The sequence below is a fragment of the Cynoglossus semilaevis genome, chromosome 16 (genome assembly GCF_000523025.1).
Source record: "Cynoglossus semilaevis isolate Cse_v1.0 chromosome 16, Cse_v1.0, whole genome shotgun sequence".
In the NCBI taxonomy this organism is placed as follows: domain Eukaryota; kingdom Metazoa; phylum Chordata; class Actinopteri; order Pleuronectiformes; family Cynoglossidae; genus Cynoglossus; species Cynoglossus semilaevis.
In genome coordinates this window covers 15,364,214-15,387,567 of record NC_024322.1, presented here as the reverse complement: position 1 = coordinate 15,387,567, position 23,354 = coordinate 15,364,214, and the positions used below count along the sequence as shown (strand labels likewise).

Sequence of the window (23,354 nt, the reverse complement as noted above, 5' to 3'; positions counted from 1 at the left end):
GTTGTTTTCACAGAAACACGTCCCACTGTTGGAAAACCACTGACATAACGAGGGGATGACGTCAACCACGCAGACTTCTGGGACTTTTCCCAGAGGAACTTGGGGGCGTGGGGAATCGGAGGGGGCGTGAAGTGAGGTGTGAAGCCACGGGGACGTCGAACGTGGAAGTGAAGAAAAACAATTTCCTAAGAAATAAAACATGACGTAACGTTGCTTTCCTTGTACATTCAGTTTTAGAATTAAATTATGGGATGGCAACACTGCTACGGAAAAAGGAAATAAAAACGAAACAATAAAAGTCAAGTCACTTTATACTTTTAGCCCTATTTTTAAAATAGGAATTCAAATGTATTTACCCCCAAAACCCCGTGTAACAAGAGAGGGAAAAAATTACATAAAAATAATTTTAAATAGTTTTTAAATTATTTTTTTATTGTTGTATTATAATTCGTACTATTAAATATGATAAAATTATCTATAGTAATATAGAATAATTATTTTGATTTTATAATTATAATTGATATAATTATTAATTATAAACAACAACAAACATGTTTTGTTAACATCAGTATAAAGTCAGTCTCATTAGCAGAAGAGGAGTCTTTGATCCTTGTGGACACAGGGCGCAAATACATATGCCATTTACTTTATTCCAACAACGAACTTAAAGCCGGAGCTAATTTTCCAGGGAAACTCTGCACCGACTGTACCATTAGTTTTGACAAGCAGAGCAAATGAGCAGAAGTAAAAAATCACTCTGAAGCTAATCAGCCATGAGAGGACGCCGGGGTAGAGCCCCGACCCTGACAGAGAAACAAACCATCAAAGGTCAATAGTCCACGCCAATCAATTCTCATTGGTCTGTTGGCTTGAAGGAGGAGCAGCTATGATTCATGTGTTCATCGATCTTGTCCTCCACATTCCTAAGACGACCTGTGTGTGTGTGCAACAAAACCTAACACATTAATTTGGCAAAAAAAAAAAACGCCACTAAATACTGTAGTACGGCAGCATAAGGTCAGGGAGTACAGTCAATACCTGCCAAAATAAGTGACAACATCTAATACTACACTGTTTGTAAACACACAGATTCTAATTTCATTTACATTTGTTTCTCACTATGCTCATAATATCATTCCAAGTAAAAGCCAACATGACTTGGTTTCTCACTGGATGCTGCACTTGTTAAACCCAGTGTTTACTCTGAGGCTGATGAATATAAAGCAGTACTACAACCAGTACAACCGGAACAGAATTCCAACACAAACAAAGCAACTGACAGACTGAAGACAAAAAGTCAGAGACCGGCTGATGAATATAAAGCAGTACTACAATCAGTACAACCGGAACAGAATACCAACACAAACAAAGCAACTGCTCATCTCTACGGATTCCTCTGGTACCATTAGTGGCACCTGTACCACGGTTTAAGAACCACTGTAAAGTGAAGGACATTTCAACTTACACTCAGTGGACTTTTCTGGTTCAGACCTTACACTTGAAGACAAACTAAATCAGTTCTAAACCTGGAGATCAGCTTCCTCTCAGCTCTGGCCGCCGCCGGTGATGAAAGCGAACGGCCCAGGTTGAACGACAGACGGATGAACTGAGTCGATCATTAGGACATTAATCTTGGGCCTTTATTGGACGAGGAGTGACAGAGACACATCCAATCAATCAGACCTCTCCTGGTCCGTCATGACATGCTGCCCCCGTCAGTCTCTGCCCACCCACACACTCCTACAGTAAATAAACAACAACCATGAATCATTCCTTGTCCTTTAACAAACACATTATGGTTTATGTTTGAACATTTGAGTCAAACATAGACGCTGTGAGACAAAGAGACGGACGGACATCACAGACCTCACAGTAACGTATTCAAACTCAGGATAAATTAATGAGCAATAAGCACATCAGGCCACACCTTTATTCCCCACTGGGTGGCGTTCATCCTGCCTGTAGCCCAGCCTAGCGTCACACTCTTGCCTTGGCAGATCAATGGAACAGCGTGAGGTGAGCTTTTTAATTGAGCCGTCCTGAAGAGGGGAGGTTGTTTTAATGAGGCCAGGTCCTGTTTTTACCCTGACCTTTAAGACTCTGCCCTACAGGTGTCCATCCTCCAACTTGAAAGATATGTAAGGGCTTGTCAGGCTACCTGAGAGGTGACATTTGAACCTCCATTCAATACTCCAGAGTACAAATGAAGTGTCACGTACGAAACAAGAAATCCAGCAAATCAGTCACTTTGGTCCAGAGTCTGTGGTGACCCTTTTAGCTGATGACACCGGTCCATTTATTGATAGTTGCAGCCTTTGTAATCTATACCTTCTATTAGGGTTGACAAGATGCTATTTTATTTTTCAAAGCAGTACAAATATTAACTACAACTAGAGGGAGCCCAAGTAACACCTGAGGTACACGGGGCCACAACTTGAAAACTGCACCTCATGGGGGCAGTGTGGAGTGTCACCAATCATATTTGCCAGGTCAGCACTCAAGTGTTTTCCTGCTGCAGCTGGTCAGAAACATCTGGACGCAGCAGCATTTGTCCACTTTTCATCACTGTGCTGCTGTGATTCTAAAGGCTTCTCACATTTACTGCGTTTTCAAACAAATGGTCGTTTCATCAATTTCTATTGGATTGAACTGAGTAACAGATGGTACAATATAACAGGACGATACTTGGAGTTAAAACTGTTGAATATTAAAATGCTAATAAATCAATGTTGTTTAAAAAAAAAAAAAAAAATTTAATCCAAAGTAAGTACAACCAAAACGACTGAACTGTTTCTGTTTCCAGAGCACTGATTTGCTCTTTTCCCCTCATACATCATCTGATAAACAGACCATAATGGGATGAAGGACATGTACCTTTCAGGTATTCTGGAATAACAACACTAAAGTATGCATGTACTGCAGTATTTAGAACAACAGACATGAAGGGAAAGACCCATTTATTTTTTCCATTATTCTGTAAAGTTTGTGAGCTGATGTTTGTTTCTGTCAAAGCAGCAGAGAGATGATGAACTGATGAGAAGGACAGAGGAGCAGAGCATCATGTGAATGAGAAGGACGGTCCTTTGACCTCTGTTCAGTTTGGTAACTTCAAAAAATACTGGAGGGACATAGAAAATACAGGTGTCTGTTAGGCAACACTGTGGAAGGACATCTTTAGTCTAATGCAGGTGTGAACTGGTCAATACTTGTTCAGCAGCAGCAGCAGCAGCAGCTCGTGTCCCTCTGGTTTCCTCTGGTTTCCTCTGGTTTCCTCTGGTTTCCCTGCTCCAGTCAGGACGTGCTGCACGTGCTCAGAAGTACATATCCTGGAAGAGGTTCCGGCCCATTTCGATGTACGCCTCCTTCTCCTGTGCGGACATCTGCTCCACCAGCTCCGGCCTTTGGCTCACCTCTCGGTACGAGAAGGACCGGCCCCCCACCATCACTACTGGCTCATCACCAACCTCCTCGAACTCGTCGTCGTCATCCTCCTCTTCCTCCACGCGGTGCTGAGTGGGCTTCGGGGGCGGAGGGCCTGAGGGAAGGTCGTCGTCCGACTCGCTGGTGTCGCTCTCCGAGTCGCTGGCGTTGGCAGTAGAGGTGACGAGTCCCTTGGCCGCGGCGTGTGCCGCTCCTCCACCTGCTCCTGCCGCGGCACCTCTCTTCTCATGGATGAGCAGGGCTCGCATGACCTCCTCGTTTTCATCCGCCTGACCCATCCTGAGTCCTGCTGCTCCGTCGAGGCTTTCAGAAACGTCTCCACCTGACCAGACAAAAATAGAAATAACCAACTTTAACAGTTATAGTTTCAGGCTTTTATACATTTTCAATCACACTGAGACATTTTTCACATGGACTATAACAATTACCTCAATCCTTAAGAAATCTGTCGTAAAAAAAAAAAAAAACCAACAATAAAAACACTAAGATCGACTGCAGTGGAAGAACGTTTACAGCCGTGTGGAACCAAACAGCTACTGAACACTTACGGAATATTAACAGCTGGCACAGGAATAAACCTGTACCAAACAGCTACTGAACACTTACGGAACATTAACAGCTGGCACAGACTCATCTCTGTTAACATGAAAAGAAAATCCCTGAAGTTAAAAAAAAAAAGTAGAAACACAAGTACAGAGAGAAAAAAGAAGTCATGGTTAACATCCCTAATACAACTGAAAATATATTTCTGAATTTTACTGGAACAGAAATACAAATAACTGCAAGTAGATGTCTGGGTTTCTAGTCGGTATGAACAAAAATATCAAATGTAAATATTTCAATATTTTGTCTCACGATCTCGTATCGATATTCTACAAAAATAAAATTCAAAAACCTCACCTAGAAAAAGGAACTGTTTTACATTTCTATAATAATTTGAACTGATTATTATTTATTGCTTTCCGAGTCGTACTCTTACCAGTGGTTCTGGTTTTTAAGAAGCGGTTTGCTGTTCAAATAGAGTGCAGCCGTGTTTAGTCGGTCAAACATGTTGGTTTGAGATAGGTTGGAAGTAAAAGCCCACTGTGACAGTGGGAGATAACCTGGGCTGACCTGCAGTTGGCTGTTTCAACAACAAAGACTGCTGGGATTGAAATGAAAGGTCAGAGAAGACCAACCACAGATGTGGAGTCCCACTCTGGACCGAGAAAAACAAAAAACAAATGTTAGCTTAGCCAACACCCCTGTTGACAGAAAACCTCTGAGAAACCCTGGTGGCAGCCATATTTGAAGACCAACTGTACTTCAATGACTGAAGAATGACGTTAGTTTTTTCTTTTTTTATCTCTGATATGATGTCGTGGTTAAAATATAATCAAAGCCTCTGAGTTCCTCACGTGTTCATGGAGGTAGTCATCAGATCAATCTCAACATGACGATAATCACATTGACCCCAGTCCTATCAAAACGTAAGCAGGTGACAACTTACGATTCTTGAGGACGTCAGGCTCGCTGTAAGCCCCTTGGACGGTGCTCTGGGTCATCCAGACTGGCCGCTCCTTTGGAGCCTTGCCATCACTGGCATGTTTCTGTTGGTGCTCCTGCTCGTCCATGCTGATGACCACGTTCTGCGTGTACAGGTCAGCGTAGGCGGAACCTTTTGTAGACCACGCTTCACGGTGTGGGCCTGCGGCATTGGCTGAAGACGCTGCGGCTCGTTCCCGGCTGAAGGACAGACAACATCCAGACACGGCATTTAGACACAAGACTATGAAGAGACGCAACACCGCCGTGATCAGCCCCACTCCCCACAAAACACCTCTCTTTGAGGGCGGGGATTTCAGCTGGCTCAGGTTCCAGCAGGTCGTGTGACAAGTTGACGTCCTCAGTCTCACGCAGCAACACGTAGATCGGTTCAATCTGCTCATTGAAGCGTGCCACTAGTGTCCTTGCGTCGGGGCACACAGACTCATCTTCTTCTACTTCGGTCTGACAGAAGGTGCAGTGAAACGTACCTGTAGACGGAGACAGGAAATTCATAGAGGCCACGGAAAACATTTATATTTTTAAAGGAATTCATTGACACTGGCACAGGTTAAACTCAGCAGACTTGACAATAACAATGTACAAGTGCACGATGCATTCAGTGTCCTCGTGTTCCAAAGGTTCAAACCCTGACAAATGTGACTGGTAAACACACAGAAACCATGGCGTCTGTAACTGAGGAGGGAACACAAACGGAACAGACTGTGGTTCTCCATGACAACAAATGAGAGCAGCAATCTGGAGAAGTCCTGGCTGTTGATGATAAGTAACAGACGTCTCCACGACAGCCTTAAAGCAAGAGCACCCCCTTGAGGATGATCATTTAGCATGCCGCTATTGCATTGTCCAAGTTAGAAAGAAATAAAATAAAGGATAGAAAATGTCAAGCTTCTTATTTACCATAAACAGCCCTGCGTGCTATTTCAATTTCTTCCTACAGGGGGAAAATAAACAGCCCTGCGTGCTATTTCAATTTTTTCCTACAGGGGGAAAATGAGTATTATAATAATAATAATAATAATGATGTGATTATCTTTTCTCATGTCTTATTGGCTCTGGTGAATAACAAGTCTGATAATCACAGTTTGAGCTAAACATTATTTACGTTACAGCAAGATCTTTAAAAAGGTGATTATTTTATAGACAAGCTGAAAAATTAAACATGCATAAAAATTCAGAAAAAGATTTGTATATGAAAACTGCTCCGTGCAGGAAGAAACATTCATATTAACTAGCTGTCTGTTTTGGCGTTACCATTTGGGACATAATAAATAATCCTCTTGATACTGCGGTTATAAAAGTTATCTACAGCAAAACATTCCAAATATTTAGAATGAATAATGTGTGTTTTTTAAACATTATAATAATAGTAGTAACAGATCAAATTATATTTATTCAAATGTTTTCCACGTTGACTTGTGAGGTTTGCTGCAGTTTTTCAGCAGTACATATTTATACAGCCTCCTGATCTGACATGCAAATAAAGAAAATATGAATTTTCATCATATTTTAAACACCACACAACCCACTGGGTATCCTAGCAACAGTGCTGTGTGATGGGGTGGTGAGAGCACAGTGCCTCATCCTGACAGACTCAAGAATGAATGCAGTTTGTGAATGAACAAAGTTCAACTTTCAGCACAAGTCAAAGACGACATGAAGCTCATCAACTTCAACTGTCAGAGCAGTATTTATAAATCATATCATAGGAGACTGTCTGCCTTGATCTTCATTTATCTCGATGCAGTCTTTTTATTGTATCAGTATGATTGTATTTTTTTTAGTTTTAACTCTTAAAAAACAGAAATCTTTAAACACAGATTCACATTTGTCCAGGTCACAGACCCCCAAATACAAAGGTACAATCTTTTTCTGCAGTATATATACACTGTATAATAGTATAATAAATCACGTATTTGCATCAAAACTCCACTAATCTTTATTTAAAAATACTGTAATTTCTTCAAATTTACTGGATGGAGGAAATAAAATATAAATCATGTGATGTGATCAACTGTAGTGATGCAAAAAGGAAGAGTGAAAAAAAAACCCCAAAATAAAGATGCAAAAAGGAAGAGTGAAAAAAAAAACCCAAAATAAATAATAAAAATAAAAAACACTGGATATACTGTAGCTGCAACTGATACAAAGGAAATGAACAGATGAACCACAATGAGCCTGACGATAATCACCTCCTATTTTCTGCTAATACACAGTCAAAATGCCAACAACCCTGAACATCTTGTGTCTGACTCTGACCAATGCTTTGCCAACGCAGTATTATATACAGGACTATCAGAATCCTGCAGCTTAGTTATTACATTTAGGCTGAATGCCCTGAAGCCTTGGGCTGTTTTTTATGTTCCTGCTGCGGTAATGAAGCGTTATTTATCCAGTGGGGAAAAAAAAAAAAACTTCTCTCCGACCGTGGCAGCAAAAGCACTTTCATTGATTTTCATGGAACTCAGTGCAGGAGCTTAATTTTAAATTTGGTGGGAAAAAGTTATATATACTGGATTGTTGCAGCATGAGATAAGGAACAATAATCCAACATATTTACTGTCGTCAAACCAGACAGGTAATCGTGACACTTGGTCACAGTGTCACAGTAACAGTCGCAGTGCTTTTCTATTCTATCAATTATTCTTGGACTCAAGAATAAATGTGACCTTGTCTGATTTTCTTCCACACATGGTGTTCAGCTGCTGTACAGTAAACATGTATTTACTTTTAACTACAATCAAAACAAATGTAAACGAAAAAAACTTTCTGGGAGTAAAACAGCGCTTTTGAAGTAATAGTTAAACAACATTTAGCTCGTGATGAACTGATGTGTCACTTAACTAAGCAATGACTGCCATCTAGAGGTATACTGCGATTAAGACACCATTACCGGTAACCTTTTGGTTTTCCTCATTTTTCTCAGTACTCACCGGTCATGGGGTTATACAGCTGGTTGGCCTCTAGGTCAGTAAAAGTTGAAAAGCAGCAAGGGCAGCGAAAGGAAGCTCGGTTGGTGTTATCTCGTTCATCCGTCTCAATGCGCCTTCGCATGTGATCCAATTTATACTTCACCACATTGACCATTACTCTGTAAAAAAAATAAAAATAAAATAAAAACCAATTCACATTGCATTGCATTATTGATAGAAGAGCAATCATATGATAAAAAACTGATTAACTACAATAGTGGCTGTGGATTAATCACGATTATCGTGACTAGTTGTAATGGTTTGATTACTACTATTAACAAATAAATATAGAGAATAAATATAGAAATATGTATTCCCTTTATTGCTGGTATGAAAAGACAAATAATAGCAGGTAGTTAAAAAAATATAAATGTTATACCCTATGCCCTGTGACTAATCCAAGTGATGGCAGTATTTATTATTATTTATTAAGTGTATAACTCAAAATTGAGCTCCATTAAGTTGATTGATTTCATTCTTTACTGTGGATCTTGATAGTGCCTTCAAAGAAAACTGAGCTTGTCAGCCTTAGACTCACTTATAGTTTAAGCCTAAGAAAACACGGGCAGGGTGCTGAGGTGTTATATGAGCCTTCAGGTGCTCTGGTGAAATGATCATGATGATCGACAGTATTTTGACCTCCCTGTAAGTGTTACCCAGTCCATCAATCAAAGGTTCAACTGTCAAAGTCTCACCTTCTTAAGATTTAACAAGATAATGTAAACACCTGGTGCCACTCAAGTTCTGAATGATTGGTAATACTTGTCTGAATGAGTGAACACAGTAAATACTACCACACACCTGTAATTGATGAAGTAGTAGTTGTGCCGTGTTGTCTTTCCGTCAGGCGCCGTCTCCACTCTCATGCGGCATTTGACAAACTTGTCGGCCTTTAACGTGTTGAGCACCGAGCGCAGCTGTTTGCGGTCGAACTTGAGGAGCTCCAGCATGTCCTCCTCCCGTACACATGGATTGCGGATGAGCACGTCCAGGGCCAAGGCGTGCTCCACTCCATAGAAACCCCTGACCACCTGCTTGGCTAACCGCTTCAGTGCTGCGGGAACCTCGGTCAGCAGCTCTGGTTCAATCATCTTTTGCTAAAGACAGAAATATAACTCTTTAAAAGGCCAATTAAAAAAAAACAAAACTAAGATTTGATCAAATTACAATTAATTTCATTTAAAATATGAACTTACACATTCTGTTAAACATAAGTTGGGCTGATAATATAGATTTTGATACCTAAATAAAAACTAGATTACGAATTAACAAATTAACTTGTAATCATCTGAGGAGAATGATAAGGTTATCATTTAAGGTTTAAAACTAAACCAAACTATTGATAATCTCTATTTTAACACTGGTAATGTGGTATTTAAATTAACAGCTAGCGGGTATCACAGGCTAACAGTCAGTCATGATGCTAACCGGCTGCTGTGCCTTCAGCTCCAAGAATGACAAACAGAAAAGATGCAGGGATTTTCCCTCCTCCATTTAAAAGTCACCCTGTGGCTTCTATTTACTGTGACTTTGATCTGGTCTACAGTTTCTGAAGCCGAACCTGCAGCCATGGATAAGTCGATAGATGGTACACACATTAAAACACACACGAGCCGGACTTCTTTAGGTTTTACCAACACGTTAGCACAACCACGCTCTAAAAAAATCGATTCGGAGTACACTTCCTCTTGTTTTTAAGCAAAACGGGACATTCAATACAATAAGAAACTTACTCTCGTTCAGCTAAAGAGTTAGCCACCACGCATTATTTTCAGAAAAAACCACAGGAAGTAAAATAGAGACCCAGGTCACTTAACAACCAATGAAACAACATGTTGTAAAACCAATACAATGGTCAATCAGCCAATCAGATTTGACTTATGGGCGGTGCTACTGTTGTTTTCTTCCGGGATGCTGCTGTCACAAAATGGCTTCCCTGGACAGAGTCAAAGTGCTCGTTTTAGGAGATTCTGGTGAGTAAAGTGACACGTGATTAAAAGATACAAATTTCCAACGTAACATATTTTAAAATGTTTAAACTTTGTCATGTGTTTTCCTTCCGTTTTCACGTAGGAGCTCCTATTGTAGCGTATTATGGTTGCAGTGGCATAGCTATTCAATGAAGTTGATATGTATTCCAACCGGCATTGGTTAATGGAGGTTATTTCTGGAAGATTAATGTTCTATTTTTTTCATTGTTATTCTGTTATTATGCTGTCGGTTCCGAGTGTGCAGCGATATAATCACAATAAAACTTCACATTTCCCATTCATTGTTTTGTGCAGGGGTTGGCAAATCTTCCCTGGTTCATCTACTCTGTCAAAATCAAGTATTGGGGAATCCATCCTGGACTGTTGGTTGCTCCGTGGATGTCCGGGTATGAATCTTTTCACAAAACTGCTATATCTATTTAACAACTAATAGATAGATAGCATTTTATTAATCCCTTGGGAGTTCCCTTAAATGATTAAAATAGAAACTATTGTAATTCAACAGGTTCATGACTATAAAGAGGGAACCCCAGAGGAGAAAACCTACTATACTGAACTGTGGGATGTTGGAGGATCTGTTGGCTGCGTCAGTAGTGTCAAAAGTACCAGAGCAGTTTTCTATAATTCAGTTAATGGTAAATATTACAGATTTATTTTCCTCCTACAAACCCTAAGGTATAACAACTATGTCATTGAAGTGTAATGATTTATATTCTGGTCCATATTAGGAATTATTTTGGTGCACGATTTGACAAATAAGAAGTCATCTCAGAATCTCTACCGTTGGTCTCTTGAAGCTTTGAACAGGGACTCATCTCCAACAGGAGTCATCGTTTCAAATGGGTGAGCAAAGAAAATCTTTTCAAAGCCTGACAGTTAGCTCGCTAAATAAAAATAACTTTTTTCTTTCTTTAAAGTGACTATGATAGAGAACAGTTTGCAGAGAACCCTGTGCCTCTGCTGCTTATTGGCACTAAGTTCGACCAGATACCAGACAACAAACGCAGTGACGTTCTGACCAGAACGGCCTTCCTTTCTGAAGACTTCAATGCAGAAGAGATCAACCTTGTATGTAAAATTCAAAACACCAACACCCAGTGTGGTTATCTTATTGAATGTACACTTTGACCATACACTGTGCTATTTAACCCTAACTCAAATATGACAAGATGATAGGTTATAAAAAGCAGTCAAATCAATTAAAAAAGAAAGAAATATATCTGCACAACGACAATAAAGAACATTCAATTCTATTTTGATCTAATTATATTTCTCAAATTAAATATTTCTGAAATACTTTAGGCAAATACCTTCCAGCAAATGTTACGATTAAAAAGAAACTCAAACGTATAGAGTATTTGGCGACATCATGTGGAAATTTTATGAAAGGGCACCTCATATCTGCGGTTTCATTCTAATAGAAGCCACCATAGCTTGCAAGTTTTACTGTAAGGTAAAGATAAAAAAAAACCGACTTGAATTTCTTTTCTGATTTGTGGCCTTTTTTTTTTTTTTTTTTTAAGGACTGCACTAACCCCAGATACCTTGCAGCAGGCACGTCAAATGCAGTGAAGTTGAGCAGGTTTTTTGATAAGGTAAGAAACACATTAATTTAATTTCAATGAAGTCTTAAATTGTCTTCTACATGCCACATTTTTCCCCACAGAAATATATATAAATATATATAATACATAGTAGGTATAATATATAAAAGCTAGATAATAAACTTAATGGACAGAACGTGATTTCTGTTAGGATAAATTATGTAATTTCCTTTGCTTTTAACAGGTAATTGAGAAGAGATATTTTACAAGGGATCCTAGTCAGGTATGTTTTTTTACTAAATGAAACTTTAACCTAAAATTATAGGTATAATTTTTGAGACCATCCCTCATTTTGACTTGTTGTTGTTTTTTACTTTTCAGATGACGGGCTTCACAGACAGAAAACGTTTCAACTTTAAAAGTTTGCACTACGACTGATGAAACATCAGACACACAAACTCTTTACACTTCTAACGTTCAATACTCTCACAATGGTATCACTGTCTTTTCCCACATTCCTCTTCAGTTCAAATACAAATTAAGATCAAATGAAACAGTGACCTAATGACCTTGGACCTAGATGACGTTCAAAAATCATATTATAGAATGAAGGAAGATGTCTACCTAGTTATGTGCACAGGAATTGCTTCAAAGGGAAATCGCTGTTTGTTATGTAAATTGGAAACATGTATACATATATGTTTATCTCCAAACATATTTTGGATTAAAAATAATTTGACTCGTGTCAGTTTTTAAATGCAACTTCAGTTTGTTTTTGGTATTTTATTGCTTGACATCTATATGTTGTGGAGAAATTGAAAGAGTATTATGGAAAAACCACTTTTTCTCAGACAGCATTTTTCTCTCTCTGCAAAGTTTTCTTGATCCATGGAAGAAAGTGACCTATCCTAGTGAAAACATGAGGAAACTTGGAATTATTGCAGTCTTCTCCATGCGTGAAGGCAGTTATTCCCACCAGTTTATCCTTACAGATTAGCGGTCCTCCAGAGTCACCCTGTTTGAGAAAGGAACATTGTTATCTACTGTGTGTATAAAGAGCACATCTGTTGTTTTTAAATGAACTGAAGTCATTAGTGGAACCATGAGTAACCATTACTAGAATTGCTGTTGGATTACCTGGCAGAGGCCTCCTTTGTTTTTGTCAAACCTGGTGCAGATCATGTGACTGCTGTTGAAGTAGATATTCCAAATCCATACACATTCATCCTTGAACTGAGTCCACTCTGTGGCCTCCTTCAGGACATCTGAGGAAGGTTCACTTCTGCCTTTTTGGCCCCAGCCAGCGACAACACAGGCGACCTTAGCTCGAATGGTCTTGTCTTTCACGGGTAACTTGATGGTCTGCACAAACTTGTTCAGTCGAGCTTTCTTTTCCAGCTGTGTGGGAGATGACAGAAGTTATTGACGGTGCAAATGTGTGAAAAACTGCATGGTTCACACCTTCTAGTTGAAGAACGGAAATCAAACATAACACCTGGGGCAAGAGTGAAATGAAACATTTCCACAACCCAGTCTTGCAGTACCTTGAGTAGCATAATATCATTATCAAACTTTCCATGGTACTTTGGATGAGCATAGAAGGCGGCCACTTGGATGGATTGTTGACTTTTTTCTTTATGTTTTAAGTTGTGGGCCCCGAGTACCACCGTCATGGGCTGCGTAGACTCAAGATTTCTGCAACATAAAGGAGGTGATGTGTAACATTTGATAAAAACAACAAAACAATGGGAATGAAGTCGAATGAATTAAAGAGGACACGTATTATAGTTCCTCAAAGTCTAAATCAGTGATCATCAACGTGAACCAAATCCAGCAATAGCAGTAGTTCAGCGGTTGGACACTGTTCTATTTTGCATGCGCAGTAATGAAGGTTAGGGTTAGGGAGGGCAGGTTGAATAAACCAACAGGAAACCAGGCAACTAATGGTGGTCCAGCTGCAGAAACTGCACCAGAAAATTATTATTGGTCAGGTCTTTAGGAGATCTAATAGTTTATACAAGACGTTATGAAGCTTGACATAAAAAACTTCAAATAATACAATGGTATGGAGTACTTACTGATACTAGGCATACGTTAAATACAGGCTGCTAAAGAGTTCTCTTACCACACAGAACATCACATAAAAACACAGATGTATATATTTATATTTATATATATGTTTACACAATAGATACAGTATGTAAGTAATGTTAACCAAAAACATGTCATTAACAACATCCTCTTCAACAGAACAAAATAAACTCACCCATTTTTACAGTGTGCTGCTGTCAGAACAAAGTCCTCCTGAACAAGGAGTCCACCACAGTTGTGTTTTCCACTGTACTGCAGTGAAGCCATGTAGGGCCTGGAATGAGGCTTTGAAACCTGACCATTCACTATGCCATCCTCAGTCTGTCCTGAAATGATAAAAACAAATCATAATGGGACTCAAGAAAAAACGCATTAGGAATTAAACCATTTTCCATCATTTTTTCATAAATCTTGGAGGGAATTATCCATCTTACCAGATGGGGAGCAGAGCTGAAAAGCCAACAAAATGCAGAATATGTGCATGATTGTCACCGCGTCAGTGTGCGTGTCAGTGTGCAGTTTGACTCAGACTGTGTCCCTGAACCACATTTTGTAGCCAACACCACAGCGGAAACCATGGGGGCAGGTGTGAAACGAGCCCCTGCTCTGCTCTGACACAGCCTTTCACATTTACCATGTTTTTTTACCTCAACATCAAACAGTGTTAATATCAGGTGATCAACTAAAGATGTACATTAATAATGAAAACATTTACTGATACCAACAGTTTAAAGTTCTTCACCGTGTTCACGTCTCCACGTCCATTCATTCTTTGTAGAAGCGCTGCCAAATAACATGTCACATTCATTCATTAAAACATTTATTATTTTTCATTTCATTCATTTATTTTATTTTTCACAAGTTAGTGTCTGTTAGGTTCATGAAAATGTTGAAACTCATGATGACGTAATACAGCTGTATTTCTTAATTTGTCCACTAGATGGGAGCATTTTCTGTGTAGAAACGAAAGATGTCTACTCTGGGTTTATTAACAAAACATAAATCGCTTGAATTATTTGTAATTCCCCAAACTCCATTATATGTAGTCGAGTACATTTTTAATTTAAAGATAAATATTTGAGTTTAAGTGTTTTGCGCTCATTTGACATCCGCTACACATTTACATCTGGGGCAGTTATAATTTTTTTTTTTTTTTTTTTTTTTTTAAAAATGGTAATTGTAGTTCTAAATTGTATCTCATTTTTGTTATCTATTTCTTTACCATTTTTTTCTATGTAGCTCTTGTTTTCCCTGAAATGTTTTTGCAGGAGAAGCTGTAACGCCAACAAATTCCTCCAGGGGCTCAAAAAAAGCATTTCTTAACCTGAATAAACATCATGTGACCAGGTGACATCACAGAGACGACTTGGTCCAAACAATAAAAACAGAATGGTCTGAATAGGTGAACAAACATTTGATACATTCATTTACACTTTGACCAGAACACAGACATATACCTGAGTATTTGATAGTATTTCGTAGTATTTCATAGTACAGTTCTTCCAGTAGAGATATCAAATATCTTGATCCTAAATCCTAGCCTTCATTTAAGCCCTTAACCACCAGTTGTGGTACTGATAGTTCAGCACAGGTAAACAGGATGTGGTGTCTGTTGTAACTGGATACATTTGGTAGGAGCAAATAAGTTGATATATTTCATATAAAATCAAACACCCTTCTTTCTTTAATAAAAGGTAGTTCAGTACAGTGATGAGAGGTTCCAGATTAGAAGTTAAAAACATTATTTACCAAGTTAAAAGCACCTTTGTAGTGAATCATTTCAAACAATCATTATTTTAAACAGCGTTGCAAATAATTCCCTTTGGTCACATTGTTGTCATTCTATTAATTACTCCTACATTCACTAAAAATGAAAAAAAAAACCTATTCTGATTTCTTCTTTGCCGTTCTCTTTCTGCAGCACCTACGAGTGCAGAACAAGCAGCATTTCAACGTCACCCACAGGACAGTCACAATCACCATGACCAAGAGGCCAATGACATCCAGAGAGTGGTACTGAATCCAGTTCAAATCGTGTGCAGCTACTCTGAGGTGTGAGGCCCCTTTGTGTCTCATGACAAACTCAGTCCAGAAAGCAGACAGGTCCACAGGTGAGAGCGGACGATCCAGGTGAACCTGAGACAGTTTCATCATCCGCTCTTTGAAACTACAGGAAGATATGGAAACAGGGGGTGAAATACGATCGAAACATCAATCCAACTGTAGTTGTTGTTACACATTGTGGAAAAATAAATCCAAAGCCATCTTTTAAACTCACTCACTCACTCAGAGCTGTACAACAACAACGTCATTTATATAAAGACGTCAGTGCAGTGAAGTTCAATGACAATTTGAAATGATATTGTCTCTCTACTAGTAAACAAGCTGGAAGTTTGTTGCAACCAGTTCAAATCCAGGAAAATCCAGTTCCTCTAAAATGTTCTTTCAGTTTTGAAGTAAGAAGAAGAAGAAGAACCGGAGATGGAGCTTCTGTGAAGCTTCAATCTTTTCTGAACAGGTTTTGGTTCAATTTGGGTTGGGTTGATTTTTATGTGTCAAGTTTTTTTTGGGCTCAATAAAGTATAAAGAAAATCTCTCTAATCTAAAGTATGTATTTAGATTTTAACAAAACAATCTGCTATGCCACAAAAATACATCGCTGTATATGTGACAAAAGGCACATCTTTAAGTGATCGTATCTTTGAGCACAGTGTAAATGAACTCGTCTCACCCTTTATCCTGGACGATGGTGTTCAGAGCAGTCACCAGTTCGTCTGAAGTCACATCATGGATGTTGAGCGACAGAGCTACACCGCGTGCTACGAAGCGTCGCACGTTCTCTCCCTGATCGCCAAACAGTGGGAACATCAACATGGGAACGCCGTTACAGATGCCCTCGTAGATCCCATGGGTGCCGCCGTGAGTCATGAAGACTTTAGCTTTGGGATGACCTGAGGAGAAACCGCTGCACTGTGAGCTCCAGGTAAAAGACATCAGGTACGTTGTCTAACTCCTGATCTAGTGTTGTTGATGAAATCACATCAGTACCAGCGTCACTGTCAGCCCTGATCTACGGAGCCTTTACAACGATTCACTGGCTTTTTACTGGAAGCCAACTTAAAGAAGTATCTGTGAAGTCCTACTGTGAGGATTGGTCCGACCAACTGAACACACCTAGGAGATCATTCTGTGGAAGCCACTTCATTAGCTTTACATTCTCAGGTACATTCTCCAGTGGAACTCCTGTGTATCTCCACAAAACCTGAAACACAAAATGTTCTGGTTATTTCAAACACCTGACGTTCAAACATTATAATGAATGATATAACATTATAATAAAGTATAAACATTTATAATGAAAAGAGAGGTCAGGGTTAGGGTCAGGGTCAGGACTAAATCACATGCTTCAAGGTGACCAGAGCCAGTTTCACTGATTGATATTATAGTTACCCTTTGTGGAATTTGTCGAAAGGCCTCTAAGAACTGCTTTGCTATCTCTGCTGGCATTTTGGACACCATTGAGCCCAAGGTAAAGATAATAAACCCATCGTCTCCGGAGCCTTCCACAAACTCGGCTAGGTCCTTCGTGAAACAGAAAAAAAAAAAGAAACAACAATTTACTCAAACTAAAAAGTTACTTTCAACTAAATTAACTAAGTTCACTAGCTAGCTAATGTTACAGGACATTGTAACATTAGCTAGCTAGCTAGCTAGGAAACCTGTTTTGTGTGGTGGTTACTTTTCTATAGGTGTTGATGAACTTTGATTCATTAATATTTAAAAAGTGAGGACAAACGATTCTTTGAAAGGCTTTTATATCTATGTAACGTGTTAGAAGCCGATCCTTTTGTTAAATAGAATTATGCACAGTCACAGTCACCCAGACTGACCTCTTAATCTCCAAGGAGAGCAAATAGACCTGTTCTTTCACAATGGTATTCCATAGATCTTGATGAATCATGATGACTGTGACACATTCAAGTCGGTAGGTAAATATAAAAGCCTTTCAAAGAATCGTTTGTCCTCACTCTTTAAATAATAATGAATCAAAGTTCATCAACGCCTATAGAAAAGTAACCACCACACAAAACAGGTTTCCTGTCGACCATTGTTTCAGGAAATGCTGATCTTTTTCCATATATTCTTACTGTGAAACTACTCATGTTCTGAACACGTCAAAGCCACTGCACAGATAAGAAAATCACTATTGTTTTGTCAAATATTAACTAACAATTAACACACAAAGCTCGTGCATGTGACCATGTTGGTGAGCGTCTGCATCTATGGCATGGTTTCACCTTAAACATTATCTGTATACTCACTGCTGGCAGAGGAGACCTCGACATACAGTTGATACCTCCGATGAAGACCATGTTAGGCATCACAGGTCTGGGCCATTCAAAAACAAAGTCGTATCGAAGCAGCCAGATGGCGCCGTGACTAATGAGGTCTGTGTAGGTCATGTCTTCCCTAAAATACTGCCTGACAAATTCATCGTAGTGACCGAAGAGTAAGTGACACATGTAGGTCTCCACAAAGTACATGAACATGTTGTTAACTCTCTGCGAAAAGGTCATGGCACTGGGATAACCAGAGTAGGTAGAAGGAACATAGGAAGGGGGAGAGGGGCACATGTTTGCCCTGGTATCCAGCTGACATGGAAGTCCTCGCAGAAAATAAACAGCTGGAATGGAAAAGACCCGAGCCAGGATGGAGCCGCAGGGAAGGAAGGGGTCCGTGAGCACGGCATCAAAGCCACTGTCCCTCAGTTGACTCATGAGCTGCTGGTTGTGGAGCAAACTCTCACAACCTCTCAGCTGCAGCTTGGTGAAGTTAACAAAGAGCTCCACACTCAACAACATGTCAGCGATTTGTGGTGGTTTTTGGAACACCCCATCAGACAGGCTCTTGAACGATCCTTCCATTTCAGCTTGAGTGAACTGCACCGGGTAGAACTGCTTCTTAAAGGACTCGGACTCGGACATCAACAGGCTGCTCTCAGGCACCAGAACCAAGACTTCATGACCTCTGTTAACAATCTCCTTCACCAGTATCTTCATACTCAGCCAGTGGCTCCCGTCCATCGGCACGACCAGAAGTTTTCCTCCCTGAACAGGCCGTATGCTGAGGCAGCACAGCCAAACTGTGCACGCCACGGCTGAAAACAGCACTTCCCTTCTCATGGCCTCTTCTTTGTCCTGCAAGATGGACCTTTCCAAGAGCTAACGTTCAGAGCTGCGAAGGAGTGGCTTCAAGTGTGGGTGTAAGACTGAGTGAGTGTGTGTGTGTGTGTTTATGTTCTGTAGGAAGTTCAGACTGCTTCCACAAGGGAGTCACAATGTAACCCGAGAATACAGAGAGAGAGAGGGGGAGAGAGAGAGAGAGAGAGAGAGAGAGACAACATCTACAAATCAGAGCAGGACCAAAGTTAATGTTTCTCTATTGTCCTGGTCTGAACAGAAGTGTTGTGTAACCCTGAACTGACATTTTGTGCTGCGTTTATTTTCTCACAAACATCAGATTTAGTAACACTTCACGTGCATCCGTTTAGTTTCTTCCTCATCTGTTTCCTGTTGCCTGCCAGTCTGGCTGTTTGTCTTGGCTGTTGTCTACAGTCTTACAAACAGATGTGCTTTTGAAAGGTATTGCGTGCGCACATGGTTAACTGCTCACTCTGTTGTCACGCACACACGTTCACCTCCAACCGATGCTGTAACAAGTAGCGTGCGAAGCAAGTTGTAATGTGACACCAACACCGTGAACACGGAGGGAGGTGATAACATCAACCAAACTATGTCATGAGTGGAATTTGACCTCTGGGGGTGCAGTCAGTGAGTCTGACACTTTATCTGACGTCTCCCTCAAATCCAGACGATTGTAGTGAAACCGTTGCTCCACTCCCTGCAGTAGCTCCGTGCACCCTAGGAGAGCCTGCGCCCCACTGCTTTAACTGCTCTGCCACAGGCTGCCAGAAAGACAAATCTTTCTGTAGGACGCACCAACACCAACAGCAACAGCAACTTCTGATGTTGCCGATCTACAACAGCTGTCTTGACTCTGTCACAAGACCAGGTTTTAGTTGCACAAAATGTGTCTTTTTTATCATCTGCTATGACTGAATCAAAAATGTAGGCTGGGTTTGGCCTTTCAACACTTTTACCTACTTTCCTTTTGTAAATGCAATATTTGCACAAGAAAAATCTCAAAGCAGCACAATGCAAACCAGGTGTAAGCTGACAAGTTGGTTCCTGTCGGCTGTACATGCCTGCACCACAGATTTAAAGCCATAATTAAATTCACATAAACAACACACCTCAACATTTGTTTCTATTTAAATGCACAAATCTGTTCAATTTCTCATCAAACATCCAAAAACAAGACAAAAACATGTTTGATCCAAAGTTCTGGTACACAATAGAGTTGATCAAAACTAATTATTTTTTACACCCGAGCAAAAACTAGAATTTGTTTCCTGTGAGAATTTTGTTGCACATTTCTGATGCATTCACAGGATTATGGTCTACGTTTAAATATAAGTCTTTTTGCCCGTGAAAACCAGGCAGTGCTGCTACTGTATGACACTGCACATATGACAGAAAATGATGTAACTGGAGGTCACGCATAAAACTGTTAAACAGTCACATGAACTGATAAAACAAGAATTATCAGCGTGAATTTCTGTCCTCAGAGTCTGAAGCAGCCACACCCTGGAAACAGGTTGGCTCCTGATATCAGTCATAACAGTTGACAACAAAGTGAAGTCTGTGTCTATATATATATATCAAATCAAACTGTATTGGTATGGCACATGAGGTATAATGTGTATATATTATACAGGCATAATATATATAAAGTATATACTCAACCTAAACAATATGGGTATTGCTATATCCTTTGTAATGTGATTAATAACATTTTTCTCTACATATCCTCCATTTGAGTCTACAATTACTCCAGTGGTGTTTCCTTCAGATAATTCCTTCTTTGACGAATATTCTTTTGAGGAACATTCGTAAAAAACAGGCCAAAGTCTTTGGACTGAAATGTTCTGTTGTTCGGAGCTAGATCAAAATAAGTTGCTAAGCTTCAGCAATTTCAACCGTTTCACATTTACGTTTAGATATTAAAAAATACTATGTTTGCACTAAATTAAAAACGGTTCACCCTGTCAATTAACATGTCACACAGCTCAGTTCTTGAAAGACATGTTCCAACATGTTTAAGTTGTTAAAATCAAACAACTTTGGAATTGAAAACCTCTTGTCTCAGAAACTTTTTGACTTACCCTTGTAGGTAGCGAGGGCGACGCCAAAATTAAACGGTTTGGGTTCTTTTTCGAAATGGCCGACTTCCGGTTGCTTATTCCTTCAACAGACCTTTTTTCTTCGTCGTAACTACTTCAACGAGTGTCTGGTTCTGGATTACTTCACTGGACGTTAACGTGCCGGTTGAAATGTTGTTTATTTAGTTTAAGATTTTTAACTAAATGTTAGCGAAAATGACTCAAGAGCTGCCAAAAGAATCCTTAATTTTCAGTAGCTGTAGAAACAACCTGCACCTGTCTTTTCAAGTCGAACTCCCTATAATAACCACTGGGTGGCAGCAGAGTCGTACAAACCGGATCAGTCTTTACACTGCCGCGGCGTCTGACCTTTTGTTGTTTCATTTGTTTGGTCAGAACTGCTAAGTCAGTCGGTCTCCATGGTATTAAAGTATCTCAGTCACAGTCAGTATTTCACCTGACTTAAACACCGACAGTCTAGATCTTCTAGCTGTAATGTAGTAAAGTGTGACAGACACCAACTTACTACCGTTTTTATCTAAATATATCCCTAAATTTAAGAAAAGAAACACATGTTAAACTTCAGTGTCATCTCTACAGAATTTCAGTTCTGATCCTTTTGTCTGCACCAGTTTGTAAAGTAGAGCCGATGTATTACTGTATACATGTACACACACACGTGCAGTACAGGTCTTCAAATACAATAAAAATAAAAATACACTTCATTGCAGTAAGGTCTGGGTTCATCTCCTCCTGTTTGGGAACCACTGTCTAAGCCAACGGTTCTCAAGCAGGGGTATGCGTACCACCAATGGCACCTGGGCTTCTGCTAGTACGAGGTTTAGATTGTGCTGGCGTTGGTGCTGGCGTTGGTGCTGGCGTTGGTGCGTCTTTGTTGTACACTGTGGTCTAATAAACAGGACAACAATCGTCTGAGGTACTGAGAAGTACAACACAGGCCTGTACTGCTGTGTGGTAGTACTGGTCATACTGGTAGTATTTTGAGGGAGTACGGTTGGTCCTGGTATGGGGCACAAGAACTTTATTTCCAAAGTGATATCTTTTTCACATCATTTCTGGTCCAACCTTGGCTGAACCAGTGAGTGTGCTCCACTGCAGCCACATCTTTCTGCCCCCCTCCCTCATAAATGTGTTTCCTCGATCATCCACTGCTTCACACCGTCGCCACGAACAAACGGCAGTAACAGTGACATCAAGCCTCTGGCTCGTCTCCATGGTGAAGAGCGCAGAGACCTCAGCAGCAGATCCTCGGCTCTGACCCCGTGTGCGGACGCGCTCCGACCTTGGAGGAGCAGAGCGGAGGGTTTTGCGCACGGAGAGCGCACAGCTCCCGGACTCACTGCAGCCGTGTCACCGGGTTATCGGCTCATTCGGCTGCGGGCTCTCCTCCTGTTGGCAGCGGTGACTCGGACTGGACAGAAGAATCGACTCACGGCACTTTAGGTTCGATTTGATCCTCAGTTTGGAGGAGTAATTCCGGGACCATTCTCCCAGCATCCCCAGCCACGGAGAGGCTGGACGGGTTCTCTGTACAATGAGCCAGTGACGGACTGTCTTTATCACACGGTAAGAAATCTCTCTTTCACACCGGGTGAAAAGCAAAGTTGTAGTAAATCGCGCACCGGAAGTCGCGGCGCTCTAACCCGTGGATGACTGTTTCACACAGGTGAGCACAGAGATGTTCGTGCCTCTGTCCCTGTCCCTGCCTCTGTCCCTGTCTCTGCCTCTGCCTCACTCCGTCAGAGAGGATCTGAACTGCGCTCATCGTGAATAAGTCGAGAAGTGGCCGAAGATGAAAACGCTGCAGACGGTTCTGGTTCTGTCCCTGCTGTACCAGGTGAGCTGCTTTTACTAAGACTTTATTAACAGTCCAGTTATAACCAACTGACACGGGGTTTCAACCACCACTGATTATTCAGTCGACGTCAACTTGAAACTAAACTGTTATTTGATCAAATCTGACTCAATTTAATGAAGGTTTTTATACAAAAACACTACTATAGAATGAACGGAATATTTTCCTTCATTAACTTGATTTCTTGACACAGTATTAAACACCTGGGCTTTAATTTAAAAATGAGAGACTAATGTAGCTGTCAACAAACCTGATTTATTTACAACATACAACTTTATTTTAGTCATTTTAATTATATTATTTAATATCAAGTCTTGTGTTTTTTCTCTGCACGTCTTTATGATTAGAGTGAAATTAAATTCTGATATTTTATTATATTATATTTTTAGTGCTGTGTGTGTGTGTGTGTGTGTGTGTGTTCTGCTGCAGGCCGTGGTTCACCTCACACCTACATCAACCTGATCATCAGCCACTGTTAGTGTTATTTGTACAGGTTTTTACCCTCACGTTCCAAACTAATCCCACAGTTTTGATGTTGGTCAGTGTGAAACTGAGGAGAAAAAAGATAAAACTGCAACATTTGAAAGTCCAGCTCATGAGACCAGGGAAACT

The 23,354-nt window shown here is 40.2% G+C and overlaps 4 protein-coding genes across 5 annotated transcripts; 1 reads left to right on the top strand and 3 right to left on the bottom strand.

Moving 5' to 3' along the window:
* Positions 1-1,618: 1,618 nt before the first annotated feature.
* On the bottom strand, positions 1,619-9,822 carry gtf2e1 (general transcription factor IIE, polypeptide 1, alpha). Of its 2 annotated transcripts, none has more exons than XM_008328906.3 (6): positions 9,692-9,822; positions 8,760-9,055; positions 7,920-8,077; positions 5,261-5,456; positions 4,931-5,166; positions 1,619-3,763 (listed from the first exon to the last, which is right to left on the bottom strand). In XM_008328906.3, exons 2-6 carry the CDS (start codon positions 9,047-9,049, stop codon positions 3,312-3,314), a joined length of 1,332 nt encoding a protein of 443 aa, XP_008327128.1. In that variant the 5' UTR covers positions 9,050-9,055; positions 9,692-9,822; the 3' UTR covers positions 1,619-3,311. The 2 variants fall into 2 exon arrangements, with proteins under 2 accessions (XP_008327128.1, XP_008327130.2); XM_008328908.3 differs by lacking the exon at positions 9,692-9,822 and adding an exon at positions 9,387-9,523.
* On the top strand, positions 9,764-12,255 carry rabl3 (RAB, member of RAS oncogene family-like 3). The gene is made up of 8 exons (XM_008328905.3): positions 9,764-9,931; positions 10,244-10,335; positions 10,455-10,584; positions 10,678-10,792; positions 10,867-11,017; positions 11,473-11,544; positions 11,738-11,776; positions 11,875-12,255. The coding sequence occupies exons 1-8, from the start codon at positions 9,781-9,783 to the stop codon at positions 11,929-11,931; spliced, it is 807 nt and encodes a 268-aa protein (XP_008327127.1). The 5' UTR covers positions 9,764-9,780; the 3' UTR covers positions 11,932-12,255.
* Position 12,256: 1 nt separating this feature from the next.
* LOC103392320 (granzyme B-like) lies at positions 12,257-14,146 on the bottom strand. The gene is made up of 5 exons (XM_008328902.3): positions 14,019-14,146; positions 13,760-13,910; positions 13,038-13,188; positions 12,631-12,891; positions 12,257-12,508 (listed from the first exon to the last, which is right to left on the bottom strand). Exons 1-5 carry the CDS (start codon positions 14,065-14,067, stop codon positions 12,341-12,343), a joined length of 780 nt encoding a protein of 259 aa, XP_008327124.1. The 5' UTR covers positions 14,068-14,146; the 3' UTR covers positions 12,257-12,340.
* Positions 14,147-14,410: 264 nt separating this feature from the next.
* Positions 14,411-18,929, bottom strand: LOC103392321 (UDP-glucuronosyltransferase-like). The gene is made up of 5 exons (XM_017039951.2): positions 17,907-18,929; positions 17,035-17,166; positions 16,759-16,846; positions 16,316-16,535; positions 14,411-15,751 (listed from the first exon to the last, which is right to left on the bottom strand). Exons 1-5 carry the CDS (start codon positions 18,765-18,767, stop codon positions 15,469-15,471), a joined length of 1,584 nt encoding a protein of 527 aa, XP_016895440.1. The 5' UTR covers positions 18,768-18,929; the 3' UTR covers positions 14,411-15,468.
* Between the last annotated feature and the right edge of the window lie 4,425 nt (positions 18,930-23,354).